At 52.8% G+C, this 15,543-nt stretch overlaps 2 protein-coding genes across 8 annotated transcripts; both read left to right on the forward strand.

Moving 5' to 3' along the window:
- Window positions 1-2,582: 2,582 nt before the first annotated feature.
- Window positions 2,583-10,941, forward strand: CCNL2 (cyclin L2). Of its 3 annotated transcripts, none has more exons than XM_055305781.1 (11): window positions 2,595-2,955; window positions 3,190-3,264; window positions 3,469-3,578; window positions 4,432-4,552; window positions 5,522-5,586; window positions 8,039-8,138; window positions 8,344-8,448; window positions 8,534-8,675; window positions 9,469-9,580; window positions 9,664-9,756; window positions 9,905-10,941. In XM_055305781.1, the coding sequence occupies exons 1-11, from the start codon at window positions 2,659-2,661 to the stop codon at window positions 10,257-10,259; spliced, it is 1,575 nt and encodes a 524-aa protein (XP_055161756.1). In that variant the 5' UTR covers window positions 2,595-2,658; the 3' UTR covers window positions 10,260-10,941. The 3 variants fall into 3 exon arrangements, with proteins under 3 accessions (XP_055161758.1, XP_055161756.1, XP_055161757.1); XM_055305782.1 differs by having other exon boundaries at window positions 2,603-2,955; window positions 9,472-9,580; XM_055305783.1 differs by lacking the exons at window positions 8,039-8,138; window positions 8,344-8,448; window positions 8,534-8,675; ... (1 more) ...; window positions 9,664-9,756; window positions 9,905-10,941 and adding an exon at window positions 6,174-6,700 and having other exon boundaries at window positions 2,583-2,955.
- Window positions 10,942-11,791: 850 nt separating this feature from the next.
- Window positions 11,792-13,275, forward strand: AURKAIP1 (aurora kinase A interacting protein 1). Of its 5 annotated transcripts, none has more exons than XM_055305790.1 (4): window positions 11,792-11,810; window positions 12,195-12,279; window positions 12,575-13,020; window positions 13,106-13,275. In XM_055305790.1, exons 2-4 carry the CDS (start codon window positions 12,231-12,233, stop codon window positions 13,205-13,207), a joined length of 597 nt encoding a protein of 198 aa, XP_055161765.1. In that variant the 5' UTR covers window positions 11,792-11,810; window positions 12,195-12,230; the 3' UTR covers window positions 13,208-13,275. The 5 variants fall into 5 exon arrangements, with proteins under 5 accessions (XP_055161765.1, XP_055161762.1, XP_055161763.1 ...); XM_055305787.1 differs by having other exon boundaries at window positions 11,803-11,930; XM_055305788.1 differs by having other exon boundaries at window positions 11,807-11,915.
- The last annotated feature ends 2,268 nt before the right edge of the window (window positions 13,276-15,543 follow it).

Consider the following 15,543-nt stretch of genomic DNA (forward strand, 5'->3'; position numbering starts at 1 on the left):
GCGTTTTGAGTTGTGTTCTCTGGCATAAGTACACATACCTTGGGTGCCTTGTGGGGTAAGGGGAGGAGACTTAGGGTGAGGGGTCAACTAAGAATGAGCTCCTGCAGGTGGGGAGATTTGTGCCAGATATCTGAACTCTAATGCTAGCTCCTCTCAGGGCTATGTGGGTAGCCTGTCCTTAGAACCCAAGCCTACCTGCCCCACTCTGGCCCTCCCCTGGTCTCCACTTTCCAGCAAGGACCTTGTTGCTCGGCTCTTCAGTCATCCTGAGTTGAGTGCAAGTTTCAATTTCTCTGCTTTTTCCCTCACTCCCCCGCCTAACCTTACATCACCTGTGGGGAGACCTGAACACAAGGGTTTTAGGTCCCTTTTCCAGATACTCTACTTCAGTAAGTACAGAATCAAGCCTAGGAACAATTTCCCAATATCCTCACTCCCCTGATAGAGACCAATTTATAGCAACTGTAACTCTGCCCCACCCATATGTCTGGCATCTACCCCCTGCTCCGGGCCATGTCCCTTTCATTACCCTCAGTTTCTCTCACTGTACTTTGTATTTCTCACTGTACTTTGTACTCCTTCTCAATGTACTTTGAGCTCCTTCCAGCTTGAGTCTGTTCCTTTCTTGCCCAGCTCTGGTCTCTACCTCTTGCTTCCTGCCACTGGTCTATAGTTGGTCCCATCATGTCCAAATAACTCTCATCAAACCCATCTGGAACCAAAATCCAACACATAGCCCTTGACCTCCAAGGACCATGGACTTCCTCCCCTCCCTCTCCTTGCACTGTCTCCCTCTGCTCTGCCCTCTGCCCCCAGGAAAGTTCTTCAGGCCTACAGTAGCAGTTGTCGGCCTTTATCTGGCAATGTACACCTACCTACCCAAAATGAGTGCCCATCTTTCCTCCACCACTCCTAATGCTCCCATGCTGGGTCCTCCATCCTTTGTCAGCAGTCTTCTTGGAGTCACTGTGGGTTCCTATTGAGGACTCAAGACCCACCTCCATACTCATGGAGAGCCAATCAAAACCTGGCTACCTACTACTTGGTGACCTCTTGATTCTGTCTTGTCTTCCTCCTCCCTGCAGGCTAACATCTCTTCTGGTTCAGTTACTGTACTGGCCTCCTAACAGGCTCCCCCTCCTGGCTCTTTTCACTGAGTCTAATGATGACCAGACCATTTGGAGGTGTGAGGTTGTCTTGTTCACTAGCTCTGCACACAAGGTGCTCAGTGTGCACCAATCATCAGTGAGTGGGTTTTGAATACACACCAGGGGGGAGGACACATAGTCCTTTGGTGTAGGGTACTGAACTCTGTGCAGTAAGCTGCTATGTAGGAGCTGCTTTTGTCCATCTCAATAAAGGACAGGAAAATGTAAACAACTGTGGGCTGCTCCCAGCACCCCTCCCGGTCCAGCAACAAGACCCAAGTTTTCCTTCAGGTCAGCCTGGGTTCATGGCAGGGACAAGGAGAAACAAGCTGTTTCCTGACAAAAGAATGTTCCTCCTTTCCCCAATAGTGTGCTGCTCAGTCCACAGAGCGGGGCACCTTGGAGCTGGCAGCCTGGGATCAGGGGAGATGGGACCCTGTGACCGTGTTGCCCATGAAGATGAAGAGAGGGAGGCAGGCGCTGTATGAGTCACCAGGGGTGAAAGCCAGAGATGCCTCTGGGTTTGGGAGTTTGAGTTGGGTGCAGTAACTAGCGTCGCCAAGCGTCTGGAGCTTCCCCACCGTAGGCTTTTTCCCTGTCATCTCCTCTCCAGCGTACCCCACCCCCAGAAGTTCTTGCACTAGTCATGATGAAAGTATGGGCTAGCTGTGCAGCAAGAGAACGAATCCCGCAGCTGCTGCCCTGGTACGGGACTGGCCGGTAGAAGCGATGAGACATCAAGAGCGGCTCCCCACTGAGGGAGGACGTCCGAGCTCCCTTCCTGCCCGTCCGGAGCCACTCGTGCCTTAACCCAGGCTTCGCAGAAACCTCGAACTCGACGTTTAGTTATTCCTCCCTTGTCCCTGTGAGCTCAGGGAGGACCAGGTAGGATGACCCCGCCAGCTGCCCGGGTGGACGCAGATAAACCGCATCTCGTTGCTGCGGGCATGGGCTGGGGACAACTTACCCGCACGCCAACTATTCCTCGCTCTCAGCCACCCCAGGGGGCCTCCAAGGCCTGCGATCCCCGCGGAAACAAAGCTGCCACGCGCCCGCACGTGCCCTCACTGACCTGGAGCGGTTTCGGGCCCGGTCGCGGGGACCGACCCCCCGCCCCACCTCAGGGCAGGCCGGAGCTGTGCGGTGAGAGCTCCCCCAGCTGCCGGCTCTCCGTGCAAAGGGTACGACTCCTCCCGGGTAGGCCCGAGCTTCAGGGAACCTGCGGCGGGCACCGGCAGTAGCGCTTCCGGGTCGGGCCGTGACCCGGGTCTTACACGGGCGCCGCGGGGCACCCTGGGTGACGAGCCCGCCCCCGCCCGCCCTGGACTACGGCATCGACGTCCGTCGGAACGCTGACGGGTAGGTCGCGCAGCCAATCGCGGCGAGGTAGCGCCGGGCGGCCCGCAGGTCGAGCCAATGACGCGCAGAGGGGCGGGGCGGCCGTGGCCGTGGAGCGTCGCGAGGAGCCGCCCTGCCGGGAAGAAGCCCGAAAGGGAGTCGGCGGTACAAAATGGCGGCGGCGGCGGCGGCGACGGTCGCGGCTGGGGCTCCGGGGCCGGCGGCCCCCGCGGCAGCGGCCTGCACCCCGGGCTCGGGGAGCGCAGGTCCCGGGGCGCAGGGGATGCTGATCGGGGACCGGCTGTATTCCGGGGTGCTCATCACCTTGGAGAACTGCCTCCTGCCCGACGACAAGCTTCGCTTTACGCCGTCCATGTCTAGCGGCCTTGACACCGACACGGAGACCGACCTCCGCGTGGTGGGCTGCGAGCTCATCCAGGCGGCCGGCATCCTGCTCCGCCTGCCGCAGGTGAGGGCGCGGCCACGAGCCACGGGCCGAGGTAACCGCCGCGCCGGCGCTGTGGAGGCGGCCGGACCCTTTGTTGGCGGCGGGCGGCCGACGCCGTTCTCGGGAGGTTGGGTGGGCGGCGGGGCCGCGGGGCCCCGGTGGCCTGCCAGCGTGCGCGCCAGCGTCCCCGTTCGTCGCACGGAGCGAGAGGCTTCACCGCGAAGCTTTTACAAGGGACGGAACGTTTCTTTCCAGGTGGCCATGGCTACCGGGCAGGTGCTGTTCCAGCGGTTCTTCTACACCAAGTCTTTTGTGAAGCATTCCATGGAGGTAATGGCTCTGTCGTGTCGGGGAGGGGCAGCGGCGTGGTGGTGCGTGGTGGCGTGCTCTCCTTGAGTGCCTGCGCTCAGAGTGCTCTCGCCGCAGCGGCCCTTTATGCGAGGCCCTGCTTTGCGCCCGCCGCTCTCCTTGAGTCGTCGGAGGCCTGTATGATGGGAAGGGACACATCTATGTGTTGACATGCTTGCATTTCAGCACGTGTCAATGGCTTGTGTTCACCTGGCCTCCAAGATAGAGGAGGCCCCGAGACGGATTCGGGATGTCATCAACGTGTTTCATCGCCTTCGGCATCTGAGAGAGAAAAAGTGAGTCTTTGTCAGAGCTGTTGTAAATATCGGTCGCCTTGTTCTGTGGTTGTTTCACTAACGTTTCTGAAACAAAACTAAGGGTTTGAGCTGTTAAACTTGTGTACAGGAGAGGCCTGCTGCCCAGGAGGTACCCCGCAGATGCCGTTGGATGAGTGAAGGAACCCCAGTAAAAAGGGCAGGGCACCGTGGGTACGGTTTTATGAACATTGGTCTCCCTGTTTGCTCATGCCTGTCTCCGAATGTTCTAGAGCTGGATTCACAACTTCCACACCATTGACATTTTGGGCTGTATGATTCTTCATTGTGAGGACTGTTTTGTGCATTATAGGATGGTTAGCAGTACCCCGGTCTCTGAACTGGATGTTAACGGTTCTTCTCTCAGTTGTGACAGCCAAAACTGTCTCCAGACTTGGCCCAGAGATAGCAAATTGCTCCTGGTTGAGAACCACTCTCTAGACAACCCAAACTTTATACTCCTCAAGCTTATGGAAGCCTTTTGGAAAATAGAGTCTTAGGCTGTTTAAATATCCTACATTGTTGGTACTGTGGTTTTCCATTCACTTATAACAGATACAGTTGTGTCTTGAGTCAGGTAAAGTGAGATTAGTACTTGTATGATGAGATGGTGAAATCTTATGCTCTGTGTTTGTTGCTTGTAAGGAAAAGTATTAAGAATGGATAATCAAGTTAGCTCTGGGGTTTGAGGAAGATTCTCTGGTTAAAGGAAACAAAGTGAACTAGCTACAGCTAGATTATATTTACAGTGGATTTTCGCCATTTGGAGGTAATTGGGATTCGAAAGACATTGTTTTATTTGACCCTTATGTAGACATGTGCTTTGTCTGTGTAGGAAACCTGTGCCTCTACTGTTGGATCAAGATTATGTTAATTTAAAGAATCAGATTATAAAAGCAGAAAGACGAGTTCTCAAAGAGCTGGGTTTCTGTGTCCACGTGAAGCACCCTCACAAGGTGGGTATGTGGCCCAGCTGCCACGTGAGCCCACCTGACTGCTCCGTTCTCACCAAGATTGAAAATTCTGAAGAGGATTAAATGTGTTCCTGACTTGGTTTTCCAGTTTATATCTAAAGTCTGAAAATTTTTTACTTGTTAATTGCCTTTATACTACCTGTTAATTTTACTAGTATGTTTTCAAGAGCTTTGGAAACGGAATCTTTTGAGTTTGAGCTTTCAAAAATAGTGATGAATTTGTAAAAATGAGATCTGTCAGTTTCTTTTTTTCTTTCTCAACAACTAATTTTCTAAAGTTGCTGTTTTCTTTAGTGGGGGAATTAGAAGGATTCTGAACCCTTATTTCTAAATTAACTAAAGCAGCTTTGCAGCACATGACAGTTGAGGATGGCTCCTATATAGTACCATGGGAACTTTTAATGTGACACACATAAATTTTTTTTTAAAGAAAAGATTGCAATTTGCATCTTTTATTTGTTTTTTATTGGTGAATTTCTTCATATTATTTTCTCTCTTGCTTGTTTGACTTTCTGACATCAAATCAAATTCTTGATAAGTTACCATAGATTTTAGAGCTTTTTAAAAATTTGCTGAAGTATTTTTACACCATGTTTTGTGTAAGGTGGTGACTAGGGTACAAAGATGTTTAAGACAAGCTAATCTCACTGATGGAAACTATGTCGAAGATGAGAATGAGTATCTGCCTTGTGACGGCCATGAAAAGTGCGGCTGCCTTTGCTGTGAGTGCAGCCTGGTCCTCACATGCTTTTGTGGTGCCTGGTTTGGAAAGCAGGTAGTGGGGCCTGTCAGCAAAAACTCCCCTCCAGCTGAGCTGTGCACCAGGCATATGACCAGGAGTCACCTCTGGGATCTAGCATGAGGCTCATATTTACTGCATGGACGCTCTCAAGATCTGAATTTTGGGTTCTCGAAGTTTTTGGTAATAACTACCTGACCTGTATCTTCCAGATAATCGTTATGTACCTTCAGGTGTTAGAGTGTGAGCGTAACCAGCACCTGGTCCAGACCTCATGGTGAGTTGACCTTCCTTGCTTGTTTTATGAGACCAGCAAGGGCAGTGCAGGAATATGTTGATTTGAGACACTTGGGCAGTTGGGTAGTCAGTCCCATGACTTGGTTGTGGGCTTGAGTTGTCTGAGTGCCCAGTGTTCCTGCAGTGTAAATTCTAACCAGCCTCCCAAAGTATCAGCCACTAGTATAACGGTAAGGTGGCCCGTACCCTCCCCCGACCTTCCAGGAGAGCATTCACTGGGCTTCCCTTTGGGGACTGTTGACTTGGCATATCGGGATCTTTCCCACAGGTGCCAACGTCGATGTAGTGACTTTATTATCTTCTTTGAAGTTGCTTCTAACTGCTTCTTATTACAATCCTGTGGGAGAAAGAGGGTTAGGATAAAGTTTTTCTGGGGACCAATATTAACAATGCATATGTTAGAAATGAAGCCTAAAGTAATAGTCAGTGCTGGGTACTTTGTGAATTTTTTCCCACGGAGTTAAGTCTGTAAGGGTCATATTTTTGCTGCCTGAATTGTCTGGTGCTATGCCATATCTAATAGAGAACCTATTTTGACTTTTCTTTTCTGTACTCTTTCAATCAAAGGGTAGCCTCTGAGGGTAAGTGACTAAGACTTCTCCTCTACTGTCCAAGCGCTTTGGTGCAGGGACAGCGGCCGTCCTCAGCCAATCCAGTGCAGGCTCTCCACCGAAGGCTGGCTCTAGATGGTGGTATGCGCACGATAGTATAGTGCTGGCCGACTGCTGCTGTGGTTCTCTGACGGTTGTGCTTCTTGTTAATCCTCTGTCGTGCTTTGGTAATTGTATTGATTAGAGTTAACTGTCTTGACTTGAAATTTGTCCCTTTAAAACTGCTGTACCTGTGCAATAAAGATGCAGTACCTTTCTCTTAAAAAAAATTTCTATGGAAAGCTGTAAGAATTGGCTGATGGGAATTCAGACTTCAGTGTGGGATTATGGCATTATTCCTGGAAGTCCTAAAGTTGCTCTTTTCAGCAGCTAAGTGTTGATACATTCTAGTAAAAGGTGTGCATCTTTAAATTATTTCATGGACACTTTCTATATTGTAACTTAGATAAGCAATAAGTTTAAATATACATCTCAAGGAATTCATTTGTTTTGTTTTTAGGATTTAAAAGTTAATAGATTAATGTTATTACTATTTGAGTATTGAATATTAGAACCAAAAGTTACTGATGCTTATGTTTATGAAGTGTTTTGAACTGTTCACTTGCAATGCTCTGAGACCTACGGCCTTGGTGCCATTATGTAGGTTTTTTTCCTTGATTATCTCTTGATGCCTGGAGCAAGAACTTCCAGAGCCAGGTGCCCCTAGCTGGCATATGTTGAATATATCACTGAGAAGTCTGAATGGGTTTGTGTATCACCTTCTCCAGGGTTTAGGGCAAAGTTACCAGGGTTGGGGTGGGGGTTTATCAAATCACACAGCCGACTTGGCTACCCTGTGGGTGTGGCCTGACTGTAAGGGTTGCCATAGTGGGGTATGTTAGGAGCAACAAATGTATGATCTGTTTGACTGTTTTCTCATGGAATTAATGTGTTGTTTTTGCAATAATGATGAAATTAATATGAGATCTGATTTTGGTCTGTTAAATCTTAGACATATATTTAAAGGAAAATGTTGAAAACATAGCCAATTTTAAAATCCTTAAGCTTTTTAAACATGCAAATGTTTTGTATTTTTATATCTTCTAAAGTAATGTTTTAAATGTATTGATTATGATGAAACTTGTAGTGTTTTATTGCTTTTGTCTGATTTTATGAATGTTCATTTTAAGACTCGTTATTGAAATGGGACAATTTGGAAACCGTTCTTTGATAAACCTGAGAAGAGGACTTCCCTTTGGGCATTGAGCCTTCCTCTGCATGATGTCCCCATGTGCCCGAGGGTGTTTTCCCTTTCCAAGTGGACTCATGGAAGGAGAAGGGCCAAGCCCTGAGCGCCTCTTCAAGGAAAAGAGATGCAAGAGGACGGCTTGTCCCAGAAGAGCCCTCGCAGGCTGCCTGCTCAGCCCATTCATTTGAGTTTGCATGTTTCTCTGCACTATGGATTTTGAGCATTTAGATTTTCATCAAGTACATTTCAACCACTACAGTAGACATTTTCTCTCTGAGGCATTGTGCTTTGCACGAGAACAGCCAGAAGTTGAGGGAAAAGTAAAGTTAAAGTCGGTTCTCTTTCATAGCAACATGTGTTGTCTGACATTCAGCCAGCTTTTTAGATTTTTTTTCCAGTAAATTCCCTGTTTTCCTGTCCTGTATTCGCAAAAAGCAGTTAGAATGTCTCTCCAGGAATCCTGAGCCTCACAGGACTGTGTAGCTCTAAGCCTAGGAGTAGACCGCATAGAGTAGTGATCTTATCTAGATGACACGCACGGGTATCCTGGGGGTGCCCGGGGCGTTGCAGTCTTTCCTGCATTTGGTTTTCAGGAATTACATGAATGACAGCCTACGCACAGATGTGTTCGTGAGGTTCCAGCCTGAGAGCATTGCCTGTGCTTGCATTTATCTTGCCGCCCGGACACTGGAGGTCAGTGTTGTGCCACCACAGGGGATCCTGGTCTGATTCTTTCCCCAGCCTTCAGTAAACTTCTATGTAGGGTTCTTCAGATTATGTGCATTAATGCCAATAAGAAGCCTGTTTCTGGGTGACCAGAAAGGCTTGTTTTTTATTGCCCGAAGAATCTTCGTGGCCATGAAAAAAAGTATTAAAGTGATGATATTTGTGTTTACAGATCCCTTTGCCCAATCGTCCCCATTGGTTTCTTTTGTTTGGAGCAACTGAAGAAGAAATTCAAGAAATCTGCTTAAAAATCCTTCAGCTTTATACTCGGAAAAAGGTTCTATGTTTTTTCATGTAACATATGCATTTGTGTTACCTAGAAGTACCTGGTTCTGAATCTTTTTGGATTTTGACTCCCACAGGTTGATCTGACACACCTTGAAAGTGAAGTAGAAAAGAGAAGGCATGCCATTGAAGAGGCCAAGGCACAAGCTAGAGGCCTGCTGCCTGCTGGCACCCAGGCTCTGGACAATGCTTCAGGGTTCTCACCTGCCCCCAAGCTCGGTGAGCATGAGTGTAAGGATGTGGGGCCCTCCTTTCCTCCAGATTTCTCTTGGAATTGTGTGTTTGCTAGCCTGAGCACTCGGCAGGAACCACGGTCCCCAGCAGACATTTGTTGATCTGTGAAGTGAGGGGGCGCTCCTAAAGTTTTCATTTTTATAGTTTATTTTCAAGACTTAATTGATTTGAGAGTATGAGAGCATGTGCCGTGAGGGGTGGGAGAGGGAGAGGCAGGCTGCCCAGTGAGCAGGGAGCCTGACGTGGGGATTGATCCCAGGACCCTAGGATCATGACCAGTTTGAAGGCAGATGCTTAACTGACTGAGCCACCTAGGCAGGTGCCCCAGGATTTTACTTTTAAGTAATCTTTACACCCAGTGTCAAGCTTGAACTTAAAAGCCTGAGATCAAGAATTGCATGCACCCCAACTGAGCCAGCCAGGCATACCTTATTTTTATATTTTCATTAGCAAGGGACATGGACAGGCTTTCCAAAATCCTTTTTTTAATCCAGCCCACCTAATTAGCTTATTTTCTGATGAAAATTTTATAAATCTGGGGTAGTAGATTATTTTGTTGGGTTGTAGCATGTCCCCAGTCCCTGAGAGAAAGTGAGGGAGACAGGTGGCTTATCTGTGTCTGTGTCTTTTGGGTGCATGGTTAGGTTCTGAGTCCCAGGCCAGGACCAGGGAGTCTCCTTACATCCCATATTAGTGGTGGTGTCTTGCTGTGCTAATATGTTTTCTATCACAACAGGTTCCTGATGGTCAGGTTTTAAACTTTCTGTATTTGGTCTAGCAGAATCCCCCAAAGAAGGGAAAGGAAACAAAGCTTCCCCGCTCTCTGTGAGAAACGCCAAGAGAAAAACGGATGGCGTGAAGAAGATCAAGGCTGACAGCCCAGTAAATGGGTGAGTACCCATGCATCCCAGGCAGGCCTTCAGGGTGGGCTACAGAGACTTCAAGCCTGTAACTGCTCCCACTGTGTTCTCAGCTTGCCAAAGGGGCGAGGGAGTCGAAGTCGGAGCGGCAGTCGTGAGCAGAGCTACTCAAGGTCCCCATCACGATCTGCTTCTCCTAAGAGGAGGTATGTGCTTGCTGCCCAGAGCAACCCTGGTTGTGGGGCGGGGCTGTCTGGCAAGGGGGTGTTTTCCTCAGGGTGGCTGGTGATGTGGCTGCCTGAGGTGGTTGGGGTGAATGGTCACCTACTTGGTGGTGCTTGTCCTTCCTCACAGAAAAAGTGACAGTGGCTCCACGTCTGGCGGGTCCAAGTCTCAGAGCCGCTCACGGAGCAGGAGTGACTCCCCGCCGAGACAGGCACACAGAGGTGCTCCGTACAAGGGCTCCAAGGTGAGGAGCTACCGGAAGTCTAAGGACTGCAAGTACCCCACCCAGAAACCACACAAATCCCGGAGCCGGAGCTCCTCTCGCTCTCGAAGCCACTCACGGGAGCGGGCAGATAATTCTGGGAAATATAAGAAAAAAAGTCATTACTATAGAGATCAGCGAAGGGAGCGTTCTCGGTCTTATGAGCGAACAGGTCATCGCTACGAGCGGGATCACCCTGGTCACAGCAGGCATCGGAGGTGAGGTGCTGGGCTCCCAGAGCACTGCCCTCTGATCCTTGGTGTACACACCAGGCAGGGCATGACTGCCTTGTGGTGTGTGACTCTTTTTGGAAATGGCTGTTAACTCTGGACCTCGTGATGATTTTGGAGATGGAATCAAGAGGCCGGCGAGGTGCCCTTTAGGCCGGCCTGGGCACGGTACACACCGGTGCCAGCACAGGGCCCACCTCAGCAGCCAGCCCTGTGGCAGCTGGATGTGGAAGCGGACACGTACATCCTAGTGGTGTGGCTTGGTGCTAATGACAGGCTGTGTCTTTACTCCCATACCAATACTCAATTACGTTAAACCAAGAAAATGACTTTTAGAACCTTTGCCTATATTAGGTTGTACTTCTGTACATATTTTGCAGTGTTTCACGATGAGAAAATGGCCTTAATAGCCCCTTATTCTCTATCCGCCCTGTAAATAAACATGTGTTTAATACAAGTTAAAGCTATATATGAAAACTCAGAACTTGAATTCTGTCAGCTTAAAACTTGTGTAGAGAATTCTGATTTTTAAAATGTGAAGGTATTTAGATCTGTGTTGAAAGTCGTATATTTTTATCTGTGCGATGCTGTGTGCAGGCCACCAGCTCCCAAATAGAGGTTTCCTATATATGCATTTTACGTGATTAAATAAACACCATTCTCTCTACTCAGGACATTCGGAAGGTTCAGAAATGTGTGGTTTGTTCTGCTTGCTCGTTCCTGTGCACGGCCTGTAGTCCCGGCTCTCGTCTCATTGAGTGCTGGACTGCTTTTCCACCGAGGCTCGTGATGAGCTTGAGCCATGTCTGCTGCCTGACAAACGCCACTTTCTGGGCCCTCACGGAGGGGGAGGGTCGGGGAAGGACAAAATGGTCCTGCAATCCTCTTGGTCCTGAAGGACAGCAAGTGTGGGTCGGGTAGGTGGCGGCTGGGAGGGCAGCTGGGGCGTGGGCCCCAGGAAAGGCGAGGGAGGTGGGTCCAGGGGGCTCACTCGTTCTGGTGACCCGCCGGTAAAATGCCGGGAGGGAGGGAGGTCGGGGCGCCCGCAGTCAAGTCCCGGGGGCGGAGGTCCACCGTCCACGCCGACCTTAGCGAGGCCGCCGGCGGGGTACACGCTGGGAAAGCAACACCCGGGCTGCCTGCGGTCTTTGGGTGTCCTCCCGCTGGCACAGGAGAGCACCGGAGAGGAGCTCTCGGCCTTCAAAAGCGCCGTGTTCTCCATGCACCCCCGGCGCCTCCCGCGGGGCTCCTCTTGACCCTGGATAAGGGATCTAGGCCGTTCGCTCACCAGCCGCTGCCGGCTCCCCGAAAACTCTTTCCGTCGCTGGGCCGACGCCACGTCCGCCCGCCTCGGATTGGTCGGTCGTGACGCGAGGCTTTACTGCACAGGCGCACAGGGCACCCCTTGGTCTTATGGGAAATGTAGTTTCCTCGCCGCCATAAGGGAGAGGCTGAGGCTGTGGGCGGGGCGGGCCGCCCCTCTGGCCGGAAACCGCCGCTATCTGGGCCCGGCTGGACCTGCACCGCCGCGGAGTTTGACGCCGTGAGGGCGCCAGGGGGCGCTGGGAGGAGGGGGTCGCACGCGAGGCCGGGGGCCGGTTTGGGGAAGGACCGGAAGTGCCTGAAGTCGGCGCCGGAGTGGTGTCAGGTCCCCGGGCTAGGTGTGGGTAGGGTCTGCGGGAGACCGCGGCTGCGGGGCCGCTCGAGTGAGGCCGGGCTAGGACGGGGAACGCCGCCTCGTGGCCTGCAAGCCCTGACGGCCGTGCGCCCACGGCGGGTCCCTGGGCGGGCGCCGAGGCTCGTGGGGGTCGGCTGCGGAGGCTCCAGGTGCAGTCAGAGCCGCGGCGGGACAGGGTGATGGGGGTGACGGGCAGGAACCCGGCCGCCCCGCGTAACCCCCCGCTCACCTACATTGCCTATATTGCAGCCCCTGGAGCGCCTGGGGTCCCCACAACCACGGACCATGCTCCTGGTGCGCCTGACCCCGCTGCTGAGGGCTGTTCCTCGGGCAGGTAAGGGACCCCGGGGTGTAGAGGCACCCTGCTTTAGGAATGTGGAGCGAGGAGTCCCTGCCCCTCCTTCCCCCGCCTTCAACCTGCCCGTGCGTCGCACTGGAGGCGGGCCAGCCAACAACCAAGTAGCAAAAAGGGAAGGCCTGGGCTTGAGAACGGCAGCGTGAGTTCCTGCAGGGAACAAGGTGCGGGGCATCCCCGTCCGTGTGGACAGCGCTGCTCCCCAGCCACGGTGGCTGGGCTCAGCCCTAGCATCGCTGCTTGGGTGGTAAGTGTGCCTTTCCCTGTTCTGCAGGTTGCAGTCGGCCCTGGCCGGCCTCAGGGCTGCTGGGCAGGCGAGCCTGCAGGCCCTGCTATAGCACACAGCCAGCCCGCCCAAGTGGAGTTGCCTCCATCCCTGGGAAGAGGTTCCAGCTGGAGCTTGAGGAGATGCTGGTCCCTAGGAAGATGTCCATCAGCCCCCTGGAGAGCTGGCTGAGCGCCCACTACCTCCTACCCAGACTAGAGGCCAGGGCCCCAGGGACCCTGGCTCCATCCCAACTCTATGAGTGTCCGCCTAGCCAGGTGGGCCAGGGGGCTGAGCAGGGGATGGAGGAGGTCTGGGATGCTCCCCAGATGCAGTGCAAAAATGTGCTGAAGATTCGCCGGCGAAAGATGAACCATCACAAGTACCGTAAGCTGGTCAAGAGGACCCGGTTCCTGCAGCGGAAGGTCCGAGAAGGACGCCTAAGACGGAAGCAGGTAAGCGCGAGCCTTTCAACCTAGGATGGAAATGTGTGACTGTGCTACAGACCGACCAGTCCATTGTCCCTTCCTGTGCCCGCAGATCAAGTTCGAGAGAGACCTGAGGCGTATCTGGCTGAAGGCAGGCCTGAAGGAAGCCCCTGCAGGTTGGCAGACCCCCAAGATCTACCTGAAGGGCAAATGAATCTAGTGCTCCTCTCCCCTGATCTATTTACTGCTGGCAACCCACTGTAATAAATGTTCTGGAACTTCTCTGTCCCTGACTGTCCTGTATTCCCTGCTGCCTAAGCGTCACCTGTCTTGGGATGATGCTGGTGCCAACCTCCAGTTTCCTAGGAGACACAAGAGCCCCAGGATGTAGATAGGGATCCCTTCCCTGAGAAGACTCTTATTCTGGAGCTGAGCCCACAGGAGTGACAGGCTCCTCATTTACTAATATGATGTCAGAATGGCTGTAGACAGAGGCCCAGGCCCACTCTCATGTACTGTCTTCTACAGGGGGAGTCAGACTCTTAAGCCTCTGATGGCAGAAGCACCAGGGGACAGTGCTGGGGGCCTAGGGGGCCAGACTATGAGAGGGAACAGGGAGGGGGGCAGCTGTGCTCCACAGATCCAGACCTCAAATGGCTTCCTGAGATGTCCTGCTCAGCGAGGACTGGGGACCACTGGTCTCCTTTGGGTTCCTTGGCCTTTGCCCCCTCATGGGACCCTGGCTGGGGGCTGATAGGAAAGGATGGCTGGGAGGATGTCCTCTGGCAGGTTCAGGGTTGGGGGTGGCTGAGAAATGAATGCTGTTTGTGGAATTGGAGGAGCCCTGGAGCATCCGTGTGGACCAGTGGATCTCCACATCCAGGCTTGGTGAAGGTGGGCTGCAAGCAGGGGAGCTTGGTCAGAGCCATGAACATGGTAGAGGCTGTTCTCCAGCCTCTGCCCTGCTTCCTGATGGCAGAGTTAAAGGATAGGTCTGAGTCATCCCATAGAGACTTGATGCTGGTACCTTCCCTGAATCTCCTCCACCCATAAGGGCAACACCACTTCTCCCCAGGCTGTGGGGATTTTCTGTCTTGTCACAGAAACATGTCTGGGAACAGGGTTGAGTTCTCTGCCAGTTAGGTAGGGCTTGGGGAGGCCTGCCACGTGGGCTACCCAGCAGTTTCTCTGGAATGGCACAGACTATGTTGCTCACCCCACGTGTCAGTGAGCCAGGCAGGCCCCTACCCTATGCATGGCAGCTAGCCAGCTGGGTATGCAGGCTTCTACTCACTGGGCTGCACTGGGTCCCTTTCTGTCAGGGGACATAGCACACAGAGGGGCTGTGTATGATGGAGAGTGAGGAGTGTGAAGCTGGCTATGATCTGGAGGAGACCTGATACCATGGAAGGTGCAGGCCGGCTTCCGCATGCAGCTGCTGAGGGCCAGCAGTTGGGCTCCCAGCAGCCCCTGTGGTGGGGGCTGGGAACCAGGACAGCCAGAGCACCCTGCCAGCCCAGTCACCTGAGAGGGCCCAAGGGCTCTGTTAGGCCCCCAGCTAGGGTCACAGGCATCCTTCCTGGGTTTTGGGTTTCCTCATATGGGGGCGCGAGGGCAAAGGTGCCATGGTGCAGTGGTGAGGCCTCTTGAGGTGGAGGGGACTGTGTCCTGTTAGTACCAGGTCTGGCCTCTGCTCCGCCTGGCATCTCAGCCTGGCCTCTGCCTGCCAGTGGTGGCGGCAGCTGCTGGGTGGCTGCTCCCATATCTCCCAGCCATGTTGCATTGGCTGCTTCGTGGCTCCCTTCACTCTTCCCTGGTGGGTGAGAGGAGCAGTGGATGCTAAGTTGATCTGCTATCTGGAGACAAAGCTCTGTGAGCAGCTTGGCTGGGCTGTGATTCCAGGGGTGTGATGGGCTGGTCTGTGCAGGAAGCCACAGGTCCACACTCCTGGGAGCTGGCAGCTGGCACCAGCTGCTTCCACTGGGGTGAGTGCCAGCTGAGGGGTTGGGCGTCTGGCCACATGTGGAGACCTTGGTTGTCTCCGTTGGGGGGGGTCCCACTGACAACAGTGGACAGAGGCTAGGAACGCTGCTATAAATGCCCTACAACGCACAGGGCAGCTGACACCTGAGAATAGGTTGCCCCAGACGTCAGTGGTACTACGGTTGAGACCGCTGTTCCAGATGTCACTGATCCTGTGGGGTCAGGTCCTGAACTAGCCCAAACCCCACATCCTTGTCTCCCTGCTGCTGCCTGGGCTGCCTGTGTGCAGAGCTTGTCCTGCCTGTGGCTTGGATGTATTTGGGCCCCAACCACGACCTCAGGAGGCAATTTTGGTGTTTCTGTTTTTATCTCTGCAGTTCCTCCCAGGCTGTAAGAAACCACCTCTTCCCTCTTCTGTATGGGGCCTCCACCCTGCCCCGCCCCAGGCTGTGGGATGTACAGCCCCTTCTCCCTGCTGGCCCCAGGCACCCCCCACAGTGAAAGGGCAGAGGCAGGAGGGGTGTGGCAGAGTGCCGCTCTTGGCATTGCCTAGGTCTTGGTTTCTGG

This window comes from Nyctereutes procyonoides, unplaced genomic scaffold (assembly GCF_905146905.1).
Source record: "Nyctereutes procyonoides isolate TBG_1078 unplaced genomic scaffold, NYPRO_anot_genome, whole genome shotgun sequence".
NCBI classification, from domain to species: Eukaryota; Metazoa; Chordata; class Mammalia; order Carnivora; family Canidae; genus Nyctereutes; species Nyctereutes procyonoides.

Coding starts and splice junctions, on each gene's coding strand:
- CCNL2 (XM_055305781.1), top strand. CDS start 2,659: ATGGCGGCGGCGGCGGCGGCGACGGTCGCGGCTGGGGCTCCGGGGCCG. Junction 9,581..9,663: donor GCTGACAGCCCAGTAAATGG/GTGAGTACCCAT, acceptor CTGTGTTCTCAG/CTTGCCAAAGGGGCGAGGGA. Junction 9,757..9,904: donor TCTGCTTCTCCTAAGAGGAG/GTATGTGCTTGC, acceptor CCTTCCTCACAG/AAAAAGTGACAGTGGCTCCA.
- AURKAIP1 (XM_055305790.1), top strand. CDS start 12,231: ATGCTCCTGGTGCGCCTGACCCCGCTGCTGAGGGCTGTTCCTCGGGCA. Junction 12,280..12,574: donor GAGGGCTGTTCCTCGGGCAG/GTAAGGGACCCC, acceptor CCTGTTCTGCAG/GTTGCAGTCGGCCCTGGCCG. Junction 13,021..13,105: donor GACGCCTAAGACGGAAGCAG/GTAAGCGCGAGC, acceptor CTGTGCCCGCAG/ATCAAGTTCGAGAGAGACCT.